At 34.0% G+C, this 17616-nt stretch overlaps 2 protein-coding genes across 2 annotated transcripts in view; one reads left to right on the plus strand and one right to left on the minus strand.

Annotated features, from left to right (window-relative positions):
* Positions 1-8588, plus strand: part of dsx-c73A (doublesex cognate 73A) — a 106801-nt gene extending 98213 nt beyond the window's left edge. The window contains exons 2-6 of the mRNA XM_088258904.1: positions 2953-3060; positions 4169-4309; positions 5507-5669; positions 6691-6789; positions 7910-8588. Coding sequence (XP_088115030.1) covers positions 2953-3060; positions 4169-4309; positions 5507-5669; positions 6691-6789; positions 7910-8148 — 750 coding nt within the window. The 3' untranslated portion in view covers positions 8149-8588. The remainder of the gene's footprint in view (positions 1-2952; positions 3061-4168; positions 4310-5506; positions 5670-6690; positions 6790-7909) is intronic.
* The window catches only part of LOC148310109 (elongation factor-like GTPase 1), a 237607-nt gene extending 220011 nt beyond the window's left edge, over positions 1-17596 (minus strand). Inside the window, exons 1-10 of the mRNA XM_088258903.1 lie at positions 17469-17596; positions 16328-16687; positions 15552-15785; positions 15263-15440; positions 14323-15187; positions 14169-14242; positions 13739-13894; positions 13258-13375; positions 12385-13172; positions 11619-11732 (exon numbers count right to left, since the gene is read on the minus strand). Of these exons, the coding sequence (XP_088115029.1) occupies positions 11619-11732; positions 12385-13172; positions 13258-13375; positions 13739-13894; positions 14169-14242; positions 14323-15187; positions 15263-15440; positions 15552-15785; positions 16328-16675 (2875 nt within the window). The 5' untranslated portion in view covers positions 16676-16687; positions 17469-17596. The remainder of the gene's footprint in view (positions 1-11618; positions 11733-12384; positions 13173-13257; positions 13376-13738; positions 13895-14168; positions 14243-14322; positions 15188-15262; positions 15441-15551; positions 15786-16327; positions 16688-17468) is intronic.
* Positions 17597-17616: the final 20 nt, after the last annotated feature.

Genomic DNA, 17616 nt, shown 5'->3' on the forward strand with positions numbered 1-17616 from the left:
GTTTTTTTTTTCTAACATTCATATTACAATGATTAAAGAAAACACATCGTTTTTTACCACTTTCATATTACAAATACGCTCTCAATTTACTACGAAGGTGGACATAAACTATAATTGCATTGTATTTATCTAAAACCTAAAGCAAAGTGGCGCCTCGTTATATATGAATATCTTGAATACCCCCCGGCATCCCGTGTTAGGAGTTGATTACACATCCATTTAAGCTATGAGTATCATTAAAACACAATTATACTTACGTATTTCTACTCACACCTTTTTTCAACATATAAAAAATAAGACTTCAATAGTGTTTAATTGACAAAAAAAATCACACTAAAAATTTCCTCATTATTTATTAAGCTATTGTACATACAAATTTTTGTTTTTTGATCCATTCACATTTTTATTAACAACCAACTAGTTTCGGCAACAACCTGTTGCCCTCTTCAGGGTTTAATTTATGACTAAACATATATTTTTATACAAAACTCTTTTTATTTCTCTAAATAATATATCAATATGATCCACAAAGTTAATTCTTTCAATATTCAAAACATACATACAAGGTACCTACCATACATGAAAATATTATTTTGTTGTTGATATCTCACCACAGATGAAGAAGAAAATGGAAGTCTGGGCATTTACGGGGCTTACGACCGTCATAGGCTGGTTTAAGTGATCACTTTACACACATTCACCAATTCTATCTATGATTGATAACCACATTATACAAATTCTTGGAAGTTCAATATATATAAATAATCCATTTTCGAAATATTGTACATGAATTACTAGAATTTTCACTGGAGACATCTTTTGGTAAGAAGAATATTTTTTTTTATTGAGCAGAAACTCTTATATTGGACACACTCAAAATGTTGTAGAAATTATACTTTCTTATATTTGAAAAGTATATTAAAATAGAAAAGTATAACTATCTACATGTGATCCCTGCTTCGATTCTTAGGAGGGAGTCAAATAAATATAAGTGTTTTTTTCACTCTAATATTCATTAACGATCAAGATAACACTGCGTTTATATGATGCATGTGCCTATATATCATCGGCTGCGGATGAGGGTTTGAAAAATAAGTTGAAGATCTACATGTATGTTTAATAAACAAGAAATAACGCACGTGCTTTGGTTCTTTCAATGAAAACCACTCCGTTTTTACAATTCGCCAATAAAATGTACAGAGACGCTAATCTTCAGTGTCAATTACTGTCATTATTAGTGATGCTAATGTTAGGAGAGTGCAAATTACAGTTGCAAACGTAATTCGATCTTTTATTGCATTTCACGGAACTACGAGTACCCTCGCTGACTCGATGTCAACTGTAATGGAAGAACTATTTTATACAACTAAAGTTATAAAAGTGGTTAGATTTCATACACGAATCAACTGTAATTACGAGTATTTAAATACGATTGTAAAAAGAATAATTATGGTCATATATTTATATATTTTTTTAGTGTACTAAAATAATTATGTTGCGTCGTAATTCGTTCTATGTGAGATGTTAAGCATTTTTATCTATTGCTTAATTTGGAAATGAATATGTAAAAAATATAAATATTGACTTTAGATATTTGTTGAATAGCCTACGTAAACAAATTTTAAAACAGTTTCACGTTATTTTTTATAAAAAGGTAACAGTTGCGACCGTTATTTTTTAATAACAATTTAGTCCAATACTACTACATTTAGTATTTTTCGATGTACAGAATTTACTTAAGGACCTCGTACAATTTAGCAGCGTCCAAGTTATAAAACCTAATAAAAGAAGTGTATGCAATCCCAAATGCCCTAGCCATTACTGTTTTTAAAGCCTTGTATGATTTCCTCATTTTTCCTACCTTTACCAAATGTAGCAATATCCTTCATACTTAGCCTCTTCCCTTGCGTCATCTGATATATTCAAATATTTACATATGTATATTCCACTCCTAGATCCAATAATGCGGTGCCCTATACACTAAGTGCATATAGGAATCTAAGAAGAAAAAAAGGATTTAGTGTCCAAAAAAAATTTACGATTTAAATTTTACGTTGAAGTTACTCCGTTCCGAAAACAGTTATTACTTGAGTAATTAGTTTTTTTTTTCAGTAAATTCTTTTGATGTTGTTGTAAAACACGCCTAAGTCTATAAGGAAACTCTGAAATGAATGCAGCTTAAGTCATTTATGAACGCGACTCGCTAATGAGTGAAGAACGCGGAAAATGATAATTAATTACCGAGAGATTAAAACATATTTTACAATAAAGCTTCGCAAAGCTTTTGCAGCCCGTTATAATAGAAATATACATATAAACAAGCATATATATTTATAATCGCTAGAAAAATATTCTCCGAGGATATGCGAAAATAAAAGTATAAAAAAATGAACATTTTTAGTCACAAATAATAATTTTTATTCTAGCTTGACCATGTATATTGTGGTGGGTGAAATATGTGCCTAGTCAGCCATATTTCGATTACAACAACGGTATTATATTGTATAATAAAATTTAAATATTTTAACAAGCAAACAAACAAAAAAACGTAGATATCTGCGAAAAAAATATAATGATACTGGGTGAATCATTTGGTCAATTCTGAAAAAAATATAACGATTAATTTGCAAAATAACAAAAAAAGTCAAAGAACGTATTCGTGTTACGTCACGCGATTCGTTAATGTGCCGTTGTTTTTCGCATTTTTTCGCTAAGGTATCGCGTGCGTTTAATATTTTCAGAGTAAAACGATATTTGTCCATCTAATATTGGTCTAGAGAGAGAGAGAGAATAGTATAATTGTGTGGACTTTTTGTTACAAGGTCAAGTTTTAACAGCACTACTGAATACTGCCAAGGATGTGTGTATTATGCATTACACGAGTGTATCACTGCCACACGTATCCCTCGACGATCGGGACCATAGCTTATTTATGTTATTTTATTTTTTCAGTCGATGGCACTTCCCGATGGATCAACAGTTTTGGCGAAACCGACCAAATACCATTACTACCCACACAATCAACACATTTATCTTCTGCCGGAATGCGCTATCCAACAGGTAAATAAAAAATACTTACAAGTCATTCGTAAAGGCTGAGATCTCAAACTCTCTAATCAAGAATGCGACCACCCGCCATTTTTTTTTACAATGTATATTTGAGTTTTGACTTTTTTAGAATATAGTATGATATTTGTTATATTGAAAAATTTATATATTTTTTTAACTCATTACCTTTTAATAACTTCTTTTCAAAACCGTATATTTATTTTAAGGAAAATTTTATTCTTTTCAATACAAAAACGGTGTTTTAAGCAACAACAAAAAACAAACAACAAAAAGTGAATGCTGGGAACAGAGTGAATGGTGCACTAAAATCAGTTTTAGCAAATAAAAATCTATCAGCGGAAGCTAAACTGGCAGTACACAATGGAGTTCTGGTTCCAACCCTTATGTATGGAAGCGAAGCATGGAGTTGGCAAAAGAAGGATGAAAGCAGACTGAATGCAGTCGAAATGCGATCCCTCAGACGAATGTGTGGCAAAACGATGTTTGATAGATGTTCGAATGATGAAATAAGGAAATGTAAGGAATGTAAGGCTGAGATAAGCATTATCGATAAAATTAAGAAAGGTGTGTTGAGATGGTTTGGACATGTGGAGCGTATGAGTGAAGAAAGAACGATTAAACAAATTTATGAGGCGAATGTAGTTGGAAAAAGAAGCAGAGGACGACCGAGGAAAACTTGGCACAATCAGGTATGTCAAATACTTGAAAGCGGCCGGGTCAGGAGTCGTAATAATCGTCGGGTATGTATGAGGAGATGCATGAATGTAGAAGAGGCAAAGAATGTTTGCAAAGACAGAGTGGTGTGGCGTTCGATTCTCTCTGCCTACCCCTGCGGGGAAGCGGTGTGATGGTTAGTTAGTTGTTAGTTAGTTACAAAAAACAATTACATAAAATGTTACCTAGGTATGAAGAAAATTAAGTTGCGATTTATCGATATATTAAGAAAAGAATAGAGAAAATTCGAAGAATATTGTACAGATAAGGATACGATGGACAGTCAGGATTTTAAGGATACATAATAATGTTTCAGACGCATCTTGAAGTTTATCAAAGGAGATGCAATTTTGATCTACGAATTAGTTTTTTCTTAAAATTTTAGGTTTGCAACGCCGTGTATGTCCGACTGAACTACACACAACCCTTGTGTGCGTGTCCCTCGAGGCATAGAGACCCTTGCTCAGCATCCCTAAACGCGGACGACCTTCATACAACCCAGCTCACTACTGATTCCAAGAAAAGAGTAAGTTTTACTTTTCCGTTACTATCAACATTCTGTAGCGCAGATTTGGCTACCATGCTGGAGGTGCCATGTTTGATACTCGACACACCAGTACGGCTGTCCAAACTTAAAACACAGTAAGGGACATTTTTTTTGTAGTACGTTTTTTTGCATTTTTGGATTAAGTAGGACAGCCGAGTAACCCTCAAATCCACAGGACTTCTACTATTGTTTTATTGGCTTAACCCTTCACTGCATGACTTTTTTTTGCATGACTGCATGACTGCATTGACAGTTCGTCTTCGAGAGACAAGTGAAGTTATTATTTTGGCATTCATAGCGCATCTTTTGGCTAAATTATGAACTATAAACTTGAGTTATGAATGTATCTAATCAGTAACAACAAAGAATGGTTGCTCATATTTTTAAAGGACGTTTTAACACTAACTTTTGGGTATGTAACAAATTTGATACACCATGCAGTGAAGGGTTAAGTTAGTACTTTAAAAAACATATCCGCTCCCTATGTGGGCCACAAACTGTCTCCAGGCTTTTCTGTCGGCTGCCTTGCATCCTCCCGAGTCAAGTCAGCGCCCGAAGTTCTGACGAGAGCTGCCGATAAATTGTCAGCAGTGGTCGTCCTGGGCGGCGCGAACCTGATGCCTTGTAAAGGAGGCAAGCTTGATTAAGGCTCTCGGGAGGCATTCGGAGTACATGGCCAAGCCAACTGAATCGCTTTTTCTTGACGACAGTTGCGACCAAAAAATTAAATATTAAATTTATATTAACCTAGCCGGCTCGAACAGGGGTATTGAAATCCCTCATATATGAATTTTAATTCGATAACTTTAGTATTATAAAAGCTACTTACTCCATCTTTTTTGTAATCTTAAAAAAAAATATTAAAGAAAATTTTCTTATTTTTAGAAATTTTTACAGTTTTTTATAATTTCAAATGGTTGAATGATTCAAAATATTGTTTTTATAAAAAGAACGTGGAATCTGTGACTCAGCTGCGAGTTACGAGCTGCGTACTACGATTTCCATACAAATATGAAAGGGTCCTTTGGTACCCCGCTTTGGATCACGTGTAATTTTTGGATAATCAGTTCGGGAAAGGTTGTAACTAATCTTTAACTGTTATATCCTGTAATATAATACATATATAAATATTATAACCCAAATATATTATTAACTACTGGCATTTATGTTTTTCAGTACGCTGCAAAAGCTGTAACCCTGGTGAAGACTTGTGAAGCAACGTCAGAGATGAGGGAATGCAGATCGCCGAGAGATTGGTCACTGTTGGCACTGCAAAACATCAGGACTGGAAAATCCCACTACCTGGTCATATGTCGGTGCCCGGAGGAAAATGTCCTAGGTAAGCTAAGAAAACTGACACTCTATCCCATTTACAAAATACACACATCACTATATTTAAAATTAATCAAGTTTTTGGGACATCAACATCACTATAACATTTATTTATCATTTTTATTCTTCGTCAAAGCAAACCAAACCACCTTCACTTTTGGTCAGCTAAGAAAACTGATACTCATACCTATTAACGAAATATACACATCACTATCGTTAAAATGAATCGAATTTTTGGGACATCAACATCAAAATAGAATTTATTAGTTATTTTTGTTCTTCGTCAAAGCAAACCAAACAAAAATTTTAACATCTCAAAATAGATGAAGAAGAATATGGAAATTTGGGTGTTTACAGGGTTTATGACATCATAGGGTGGTTAATAAATCAATTTACACATGTGCAACATTCACCGTTCTGCCCATAATTGAAGACCACACTACTCAAAATTTTCAAACTCCTAGATATATCATTAATCTCATGACATTGCACACGTGAGTTCACTAGAGCCATTTATGGTTCGAATGAAAAAGTTTTCATTTAGCAGACGCTTTTATTTGGATGTATGAAAGATCCATTTGACTCTGGCTAGTGTATGTATACGAGGAATTCTTCAGTTCTTTGGACACATTGCGTGTGACAATGAGAATAGCCTGGAACGACTGGTTGTGATTTGTAGCCTGGACGGGAAGAAAGGGAGAGGAAGATCTTTACACGATAGACTAATCAAGAACAAGACAGCAGCATGCACCTCGGTGGTTGGAGAGCTACATGCAGCGCAGTCAAGGGATAACTGGAGAAGAGTACTGATTCGACAAGGGTCACAACCCTCAGTAATGAGGAGTAAGATGGAGAAGAAGAAAATGCAAGATCCTGTCCAGATTGTTTCACATACTGAAAAACGCCTGGACTATGTTGGATATCAAAAATGTAAAAATAACTCTTAAATGGAGAAACTCTGATTTGTGAACAACTATTTGGAAACTAGCCTAAGCTATCGTAATCTAACCCAATATATTTTTTTACAGAGGGACCGATGGCGCATGACCAGCCTACTTACGCATCTGTTCCGGGTATCAGGGTGTATGGAATGATGTGTGTTCAACAAACGCAGTACTCGCCACCTGGTAAGTTAGTTAACATCTTGTTTTACCATTTCTCTGCAGGGGTAGGCAGAGTTGATGGGACGCCACACTCTTCTCTTCTGACATACTCTCCTAGCTTCCTTCACATCCATACATCTAGTCATACATGTCCCCTGATTACGTAGACTTTTGACACCACCTGATTTTAGGTTCTGATAGATCAAGTCTTTTTCGGCCGTCTTCGTTTTGTTCTCCCGATCACATTCACCAAATATACTATCTTAGTCGTTCTCTCAATATTCATTTGTTCAAAATGTCCAAACCACCGTAAATAACTTTTCTTTATCTTTTCAACTATCCCTAGTTCAGGCTTACATTCCTTTCAAAATTTTCATTTTGATTCTGTCATACAACAATTTACCATACATTCGCATTTCAACAGCGTTCACTCTGCTTTCATCCTTCCTTTGCCAGTTCCGTGTTTCACTTGCATACATCAGTTTCGGTACCAACACTCCGTTGTGAACCGTCAGTTCGGCATCCATGGACATATTTTTATTTGCAATCACTCTGTTCAAAACCCCATTTATTATATTTACTTTACTTTATCCACTTTTCCATCTCTTGAGAAAATCCTTCCTAGATATCAAAATTTTAGCACATGTCCCAAGAATTCTTTTTTTTTAATGAATAACCTGCAAAACCTCTATTTTTAGAGGTTTGTCTGCATGTAGGATAAGGATAGGGAGGGTAAATGTGAAAAATGTATCACAAACACCTGGACCAATTGAAAAAAATCTTTCTTGAATTTATTTTGCAATTGATTGGAAACGAACCCGCGACGCCAATTTCGCAGACGAGCCAACTACGCCATGGCGCCTGCCCATTATGTGCGTATCTTGTGATGTATTATGTGCAATAATCTTTGTTACATCTTTTCCACTGTTGATTTATTCAAATAGTAATAAATATATATAAATATATTAGATTAGGAATACACGACTAGGACATTGGAAGGGGATCAGGAACGTCGAGGCGCTGTTTAGAGCTGCCTAACACAAAGACAATTACTCTCAAGTGATAGTCGACGTCAGGGGGACATGACATGACACGAACAGAAGTAGAAGAAGAAGTAATGTTTAATGTTTTTCATATTTTCCAGGATATAACGGAGTATCGTCCCGCCCTGCGACAAGTTCCTACAAGGTGGGGTACTCCCAACCCAGCTTCAACCAGGATCCGTACTCCAGGTACCCAGACTATGCGGGCCCTGGAGTTTACTACAGCCGGATGTCCAGAAAGATCCGGGACACGGGGAAGAGAAGCATCAAGAGAGTGTTGCCACCCATACCCTGGGACAAGGTCAGGGAGTTGGCGCAGACGGCGGACTGGGAAAACTGAACTATATCTAAAGAATATGATTAGTTCACCACACAAAAGGAAAATGTCTCTTGCCAGTATTAAAACGGCACAATGACATTTTCAAATTACTTTAAATTAATGTTTCTTTTGGACCTTAAGGAGTGCTTTACCCGTGGATTATTTATGACAAATATTATTCAATTTATCCTAATCGCGGTAGTATTTATTGTCGGTCTAGTATGCATATATCAAAAGTCTCCATTGGATAGGATTACTATAACACCCTCTTTCGAATGGGTATGTCTTTTATCGAAGAAAATTGCCATTTGATTTGGACAGGATTTTTTAATTTTTTATAATTGAAAATATTTATTTTATTATATCGTATTCGAACACTATATTTAACCTTTGCGGGAAATGTATCAAGATATATTTGATATAAAGCATGTCTTTAAATAAACAATTCTCACCTTTTGTCAGAAGGAGAAAGCTATTTATTTTGCAAAGTTCTCAACAGATGGCAGTCCAATCGGTCAGTTCTAACTAAGATATGAAAGCTGTTGTTTAGATACGTATCTAAGAATAGGTATCTTAATAACAGCTTTCATATCTTGGTTAGAATGTATACATACGACATCAAGAATTAAGGCAATGTGAATGTTCATTAACGGGTAGAACGGTAAAGGTTACACTAGACTTTCCTCGGTATAAAGAAGATCTTTTGTCTCTGTTGATATATTTAATATATCTTGTGTTATTGAAATATCTGAACTAAACAAACAATACATTTTCTCTTTTGGTGAAACGTTTCATCCCTATTGGTAGAAAATTCACATAACAAACTTTAATTATACAATTTACATTTTTAAATAATCACATTGGAGAATATCTTTATCATATTTAGAGTATGTATTCCCATGGACAGAAATTTATTTACATTAAAAAATATCAGTCCATATATTTTTTTGTGGCTTCTGAACATTTGAGCATGTAGTGTGCCTACGTAGTGTTTTATTTTATTTATTTCTCTATTATTACTTTTAAAATTACATGTTTTACTTTTTGATGAATGTCTCACTAGGTAGAACCACCACCATTTAACTACCATTCAATTCAATTCCCGGGGGGTCAAAATAAATATAAGTGATTTTTCACTCAGATACAGGACTGATCACCTTACCTTCACATAATTAACAATCAAGATAATAGTGTGTCGTTGTGACACAGTACCCTATGGCCCATTGGATCCGGATAAGGGTTTGAAGAAGAACATCTTACAAAATGTGAGCTACATGGTTTGCATATTAGACTGACATATGTAACTGAGGTATGGTTTGCACTGTTACCGCCCATTTCTCGGATGAAATTTTAGAAACAATCGACTTTATTTTATTTATCACAATTATTATATTTAAGTTTTTCATAGACTGATTCGGGTAAGAATGTGACGGACATATTAAAACATTAATTTCCAAACAGATACTGAACGAAACGTCAATTAATTATCATTTAATGATCATATTTTATATTTAATAATCAAGTATCATGTTTTAGATATTTAAAAGTAAAAATTTTACTTCCATCATTGATTATTCTTACACAATCTGTTTATTTTTAATTTTTAAATGAGTGATTTAAAAAATAAACTAAATACATACAGCAAAATTAGTCTAAGCATAAATAAAATTAAATAAACAATATCAATATTATTTATTATATTGGAAACCGGATTATTCACCCTACGGATGAGATTGATGAGTGGGATGCTCAGACTTCCATCTTCTTTCATAAAAAAGGAAAGAATGATGCATATTCCATATCCAGTTGAAACACCCTTAAAATTAAATAAGCCTATGGTGAATGTCTTGTAGTTTTATAGTTCATTGTATTCTATTGGGAACACGAGTTAAAATATTGGATTGCAAAAAAATGACAACTTTACTAATATGATTCGAACTCAATGCACTACACGCTTCATTTATGATATTTAACGCTGATATTTTATGTAAAATATTCACTAATTTAATGATTCATTTATTTTATATAGCAATCTATATGTTGAAAACCCAATCAATTATTTAATCACACTATACATAGGTTAATAATATAACAATATTTTATTGACTTTAAATATGTACTATTATTAGCTTTTAACGCAATATTTTTAATATTACATTTTCCTTAATATGCCTTGATTATACCAGCATTTATTCAAATTGTGTTGTTAATTTATATAATAAACACATATCTAACGTTTAAAAACAAAATATGTGGTTGAAAATGATCATAAAAATGGCAACGAAAGAAATATTAATTTGAACAATTATATTATATAATAGTATAGAGTACGAAATTTACTTATGTATTTATAGACGCACTTATTTAACCAATTTGCAAAATGTATCTAGGCGACAATTCTAAGAGAAAGTTAACGTTTTAACTACGTAGTGCAAACATCTTTAACTTTACTTCTAAAGAAAGATAATGAATATTTTTTGCAAGAACTTCAAATGCAAGTCACACAGAAGTAAAGAGGTAAAATTATCTATACTACGTAATTAATGTGATATCCGTCCGCTGTAATTGAGCACCTGATACATGTATACTTATAAGAAATATTTAAAACCTTAGTGTAATACATAAATGTACTTATGAAAGCATTAATTATTAAAATTGTGATGTAAATAATAGTTAACCACAAAAATATATTGATATGTAATCTTGAATGCTTGTATACATTGGAGTACATGAAAATTATTAAAAAAAAAAAAAAAACAAAACCTTTTATTTTATCCGTTATACATTAATAAAATACTGTGCAATATTATACTGAGACGTAAAATAGGACAACAGCTGTAAAATTTTTTTTTTTTTGGTTTTGAAAAAAAAAACTTTACATTTGCGACCCAAAATTAAGTAAGCCTTATTAAGCCAAAAATAAGAAACACATATGAAGTACCTACATACCTCCCTATATGCATAAAACACCTTTGTTTTGGGATGTTTCATCCATGGAGAAATATATTTGATGGCTGGGACATACATGTAAGTACTTCACAAATGAATATGGCTACCCAATTGGTATTTTCAGAATTTCAAATATATACTCATACAATATACTGTATGGTATAAAGCTAACTGTAATAATTTGAAACTACAAAAATTGGTGGACAAACAGGAACAAAAACAAAGAAAAATTAAGAAAAAGATGTAAAATAAGAAACAGTAAGGTAAAAATTGATGTTCAAATATAACTAAAAATATTGAATTCAAAATATGGAATCACCAAATTGTATTAATTTGTATATCTCAAAGAATTTCAAATGCAGATATGATTGTTTTCACGAGGCGAATGTCGAGTTTTGATAAAAGCTATGCTTTTCTCATACTTATGTTACAAGAACAACCGTGTTGAGCTTCACATTTGTGTATGTCTGAATCCTATAAATATTTATAATCAATGCTAAAAAAAGGTTTGAAAAAATGGATAAATGGTTTATGAGACTCACCGAGTACTTGCGCCTTTGCATTTATGTGACAGGAATACATAGCAGCCATGAGACGTTGAGGCTGCGCCTGAAATGCTTTACGACAGCCATCCTTCACAGCGGACATTATTTGACCTTTTCAAAAAACAACAACTATGTATAATAAATATATTATATTCAGAACTTATATATCCAGACTTCTGCGATGGAAACCATGGGACACGAAGAGAGGAATAGGCCGGCCCCAGAAAAGATGGGCCGATGACATTGTGCCGGGTTGAGTCACATTGGATCGAAGCCCAAACGAGAGAAAGTATGTAAAATATTAGAAGAGGCCTATATCCACTAGTGGAGAGACGGATGACAAAGAAGAATTACATTCAAATGCAAGTGGTAGGTAAATGAAAAGGGTAAATCTCATTTCTTTCTATTCTGACCCCTATATGCACCCAATGGTGGATAGGGCACTGGATTAAATCGACACAGTTTTATCATGATCATGATAGAAAAGTTTTCAGTCCTGCACTTCAGTCGGAGGTGAAGTAAAATAAATACGAGTACATATAAATATTCTGTCCTGGGATATGTTATAAAGAGTTACTGTGTCGTCTGATATCAAATATAAGTGAACTGCCAGTACAGGTAATATTACCTAGTGAGATAATAATAATAATTATAATAATTTGGATAATTTGTAAAGCGCCATTTTCGTAAAGTACTACCTCAATCTGGGAACCATACTTATATGTACTAATTTAAAGTATATATTTTTTTTTTAAAAACCTACCTGAGAATGGACCATATGGCTGACTTGCCGCGGTCGAATCTTCTTCTTCTAAGATGCTCCATTCCTCTACAGCGAAACCCACTCCCATCATTGGCTCTTCACACAAAGGACCAGCCAGTGTGGCCAGTTGGAAGCCATTCATAAAACTACTGGTAAAATCATCTCTTAAATCTTTCACATCATCGATATTTTTACAGAAATCAAATAGAGATTTTTTATAATCCTTGATACGGTTCAATAATAAATTTGGCCCGCACTTTCTAGGACCTGCCGACCAAATTTCTTCAACGCCATTTTTCCATTCGGGGCCTGCAGAATCAAATGCTTTTTTCAAGTCAGCTTTGAAGACTTCAATAGCTTTTAACGACCGATCTGTCAGTTTATCAATTCGAGATTGTCTCTCATCTATCACATCTGCTGATTGTCCCTCTTCAAAACTGATTTTTGCAAAATCACCTTCTAATTCAGTGTTTGCAGCAGGAGTTTTGAAGGTGTATTTCAATTGTGATTCTAAAATCTTGAGTATTTCTGAATTCTTCTCCAGAAGGTTTGTAACATCTTTGGGCAGAGGAATGGCTCTAATTTTAATGGTACATTGTTTATTTGGAGTTTGCAATGTGATGACTTTATCTTTTTCTTGTTTTTCATTTATCTGTTGTTGAACAACAGTTACATTTTGCATTTCTATATCTTCGTTCACCATATCCAATGTAGGCGGTTCTGTAATTGTTTCCCTGAATGGAACAATTGGGTCTGATACAGTAACAGGAACTTTAGCGTACCGTGAACTGAAAAAAATATAAAATTTATTCAATATAAAAAGGAATTATTGAAAAATAAGTTAGTAAAGGTGATTGACTCCTTAATACTAACCTCAAATCCTCGAGACACCTCTCCAAATGAACTTCACCAGCTGTTAATAAGACATGTTCTCCAGTTTCTTGTACCAAAACTTGAACACACGCATCTGCTTGGTTTAATAACTTTAAACCTAAATCAAAATAATGATATATTAAACTTTAGGCCACCTCAGGTATACATATATATTTTTTTTCAATATTTTTTACACCATCTATCAGGCTATTATATGAAGGAAAGGTAAATAATAATTATTTAAAAAAAAGATATTGATATCTAGGCAAATATAGCGAGAATATAAACTGTTAGTACATTAACACTCTCTTTATAATTCATCATTCACTTTATGTAATACCACTTTAAAAGTGAATGATGAATGAAAAGGAGAGAGTCATATTACCATATCACAAAGTCAACAATGCTTTTAGTATACAAAAACTAAAAAATCAATAGATTTATTACAAGCATACTGGTAAAACTGATTTTTGGTTCTTACCTTTAATGAGTTTTGGCATATCTGATAGGTGATTAGTTTCAACGGCAACTCTCACGATTGGAACAGCAAACATTTGCATCTCGGTAAACGAAGGGCAATATACTGTAGTGCTTAATGTAGCTGTTTTCAAAACATGTTCATCTAAACCTCCAATACCTGTTAATAATAGAATTAAATCATACAGAATTTTCATATCTAAGAAGTATGTATGTTTTCAAGGGACGGAAAAGTGGATAAAGATGTTGGGGAAAAATAAATCTGGGTAATATAATAAATGGTATTAATTGAAGCTAAACTCGCAGTTCCTAACGAAGTGCTAGTGGCAAAGGATGGTAGTATTATTAGTAGCTCTTTTTTCTACTCATAATAGAACAGCAAAAAGAGAATGGTGATATATTTATATATTCAAAGAGAAACAAAGAATACAAACCCAATATATTTCCCGCTGGAACCTCTTCCAATTCTTCTAGTTCACGACCCATTAGTAAATAGAGCTGATTGATTCTGAAATTAAAAAAAATAAGCAATAAATTTACTATTATGAATTAGAAACAATATTTATTCCGATTGCACAAATTACTTACTCTACTCTAGTGATATGCTGATTACTTTTTAAATCTTTTAATGTCAAATTCATGTCAATTTCAGGATTGGTCAGATTTCCAAGATAAGTATTTGGATCATGTTTGGGCCCCAAAACATACAACTGGCAACCTTTTCTTAATGTTCCACTAAAAATTCGAGCAAATCCTACAAAAACATCATCATCCAACTCGACAATATCTTCTGTCTCTTTCTTCGGTAAAATAACGGAAGCTTCATCTAGAGTAACATACTCGGGAGCATTTAACTGATTTTGTCGCTCCAGATGTCTCTGTCTCGCTATCTCCCTTCGGTGGGCTATTTCATCAGATGTTAAAGGCTTGGCTTTGTTCACGGGTAGACTTTTACGATCAACGGGGAACATCTTGGATATGTAAACAATCACAGGTCGAGAATCAGAGCTGTCGCAAGCGAGGAAGTCTTCCTTGAGAGCCTGGGTTTCTGGAAGTAAAGAGTCAAAACGTCTATTTTGTAAACACATTAACTTCTCAACTTTTTCTTCCGTTATTGATTTGGGCGAAGGAAGTTTATCGCACACCATATCCAAGACCGCATCCGCTAAAGGAAGCCATTGAGATGTCACAGCCTGCACTTGTATTTTGGAATCTCTGTGCTTTAAATCTCGCGCTGTCAAATTGATTCCTAATTTTTTTGTAATAGCTTCCACCTTGTCTCTTTCCTTTCTGACAAATATGGTTTCGTACAAAGACCATATATTTTCAAGTACCAATTGCACGAACACGGGTTTCTTAGCTTTTTCCTGAGCTCCCTTCATGAATCGTTTCGATTTGGAATCAAGATAAAAATCTCCCCAAATAACTTTACGTAGCAACTCCTCTTTAACTCCTAAAAACAACAGTTCGTTAAACAATAATATTTTATAAGAATACAGTTCTTTCGGAAATATTAATAAAGCCCTACCTAATTTCTCAGAAAATATTTTAGCAAATTTTGCAACTCCAAATCCCCATCCGTCAATAGCGCTGGCAAAAACGACATTCCCGGATTCAGGGGTAAAATATAAGTGAGAATCGTCAGCATCTTCCAAAGCTGAAGTCCAGTTATATGGTGTCTCGGCTTCACTACTTTCCTGCTTGTTCTATTTTAAAAAAACATAATGTAATTAAAACCATGCTTAACAATATAAAAATTATTGTTGGATTTTTAAATATGACGAATGCCTATTTACATAAAAAAGTAACAAAATTACCAATTCTGTATTATCTTCCTTTTCGAAGATATCTGATGTAAAGAGTTCTCCCAAAATGGCATTTACTTGTTCAAGAATCTGTGTCAAGTGAACATATGCATCAAGAGGTGTCAACTGCAGCTCCAGTATAAGACGATCAATTTTGTTTAGTACCAGAACAGGCTTTATGTTTTCCGAGTAAGCTTGCTTGAGCGCCACTCTTGTCTGAGGACACACCCCCTCCACTGCGTCCACCTAGAATAATGGAAGTGAAAATAACTTGCTTATAACAAACAAGAGAACAATGAAATGAAAACAAAAATAGAATGAATTCTGAGATATAAAAGCCTATATATATCTTCAGATGAGCTGCTGGCGAATACACCAAGCAGTGTCGATAGAATATACATGTATAATCTAATACAATAAGACCCCATTTAATGCTGTTTCAGCATTACATGGTAGTATCAGGATTAGAAATAACATGATTTTATTGCTTCGATACTCCTATGCAGTCTCGCGGATCATTGAAATCATTAGGGTATGTTTTAAGATACAAGTACCTTACTATACCTTGTAGGATAGGCTAGGTTTATGCTCTTTGTCATTCAGATTGCTAGGCCATGTACAAGTACCTTGCCTAGCCAACTGAATTGCCATTTCTTGGCAACAGTTTTGAGCATAGGTTGCAGTATACACTACTTAGTAATGGCACTATCGCAGCATTCACACGCATCCATCAATACTGTACTCTATTTAAAAACCTAGCTCGTTAATAACTAAAAGTGAAGAATTACCACAATAATGGCGCCATCACACAAACGCACAGCTGTCGAAACCTCGCTTGAGAAGTCCACATGCCCCGGAGAATCTATCAAGTTGACCAAGTATTCACTTTCTGCCAGACAATGGAGCAAGGAGATACTGCTACTCTTCATGGTGATCCCTCTCTTCTGCTCATCTGGTCGGCTGTCCAGGTACCTCAAGCTCCCCACGGCCTTGGAGGAAATAATCCCGTTGCTAGCCACCAGAGAGTCGGCGAGGGTAGTCTTCCCGTGGTCCACGTGAGCGAGGATACAGATATTCCGGACGTTGTCTACCACTTTCTGAAGCTCACCGAGCTTTGTGGGATTTACTAACCGCATTCTATTGCGATTCTGTAAGAATATAAATACATTGATTTATTCATTATGCTTACAAATTTCATTTCAGGAGCAGAAAAGGATAAAATGTAACAGCAATGTCTAAGGTACTCAGGTTCGTATACCCCTACTGGTACAGGCTTGTGTAATTTGGACACAGCTAACGTGAACGAACCTTTTGAGGTGAAATATGTAATATAAAGTATGGGTTCTTCCATTTTTTAAACCTGACTACTGAAATCCTCAAAACAGAAACTATGTACTTTTATTTTTCCTCGCTTTATACTAAAAGTACAATCTTAGATTATGCAGAATCTTCTTGAACAAAATAGAAAAGGCAAGGTAATTAACCAGTCTCACATTTTGGATTATAGTTGGTGTGCACATATTCTTTGTTACCAAAATGGTTAAGAACCAGCTGGGAATTGAACCCAGACCTCTTATATGTTATCCAGATGCATAAATAACTAGACAACAAAGGCAGACAAAGTTAATTATAACAAACTAATTCAGTTTGATTGTGCAATCTGTGTTAAAGCCATGTTGTTATGACAGGTTATGGGAGAGAAAGTTCTCGAAATTTAAGTTTATCACATTTATAAAATGGTGAATCAAATATCTGTGGCTATCGTTTATTACGATACAAAGCAATGATATTTTAAAGCTCAATTACCCAGATATTTAATATTGTGCAATATTAAGGTTATGAAATCTAGTAACAAATATTTATTTTTTTAAATGTCCCTTCTGTAATAAAATGTATTAAATTCAATAATCTTCCCTTTTTATTTATTACCTTGAAATATTTTATATGATAAAAATACAGTAAAAATTATTTCTCGTTTGTGTATCACAGAAACTAATAAAATTACTAAACGTCAAAACACAGACGTCAATTTTGGATAACTGAAACGTCAAAAACATGCTGGTTTCAATGTTGCCAT

This window comes from Brachycentrus maculatus, unplaced genomic scaffold (genome assembly GCF_059751285.1).
Source record: "Brachycentrus maculatus isolate JH-2025_06_01 unplaced genomic scaffold, ASM5975128v1 h1tg000105l, whole genome shotgun sequence".
Taxonomy (NCBI): domain Eukaryota; kingdom Metazoa; phylum Arthropoda; class Insecta; order Trichoptera; family Brachycentridae; genus Brachycentrus; species Brachycentrus maculatus.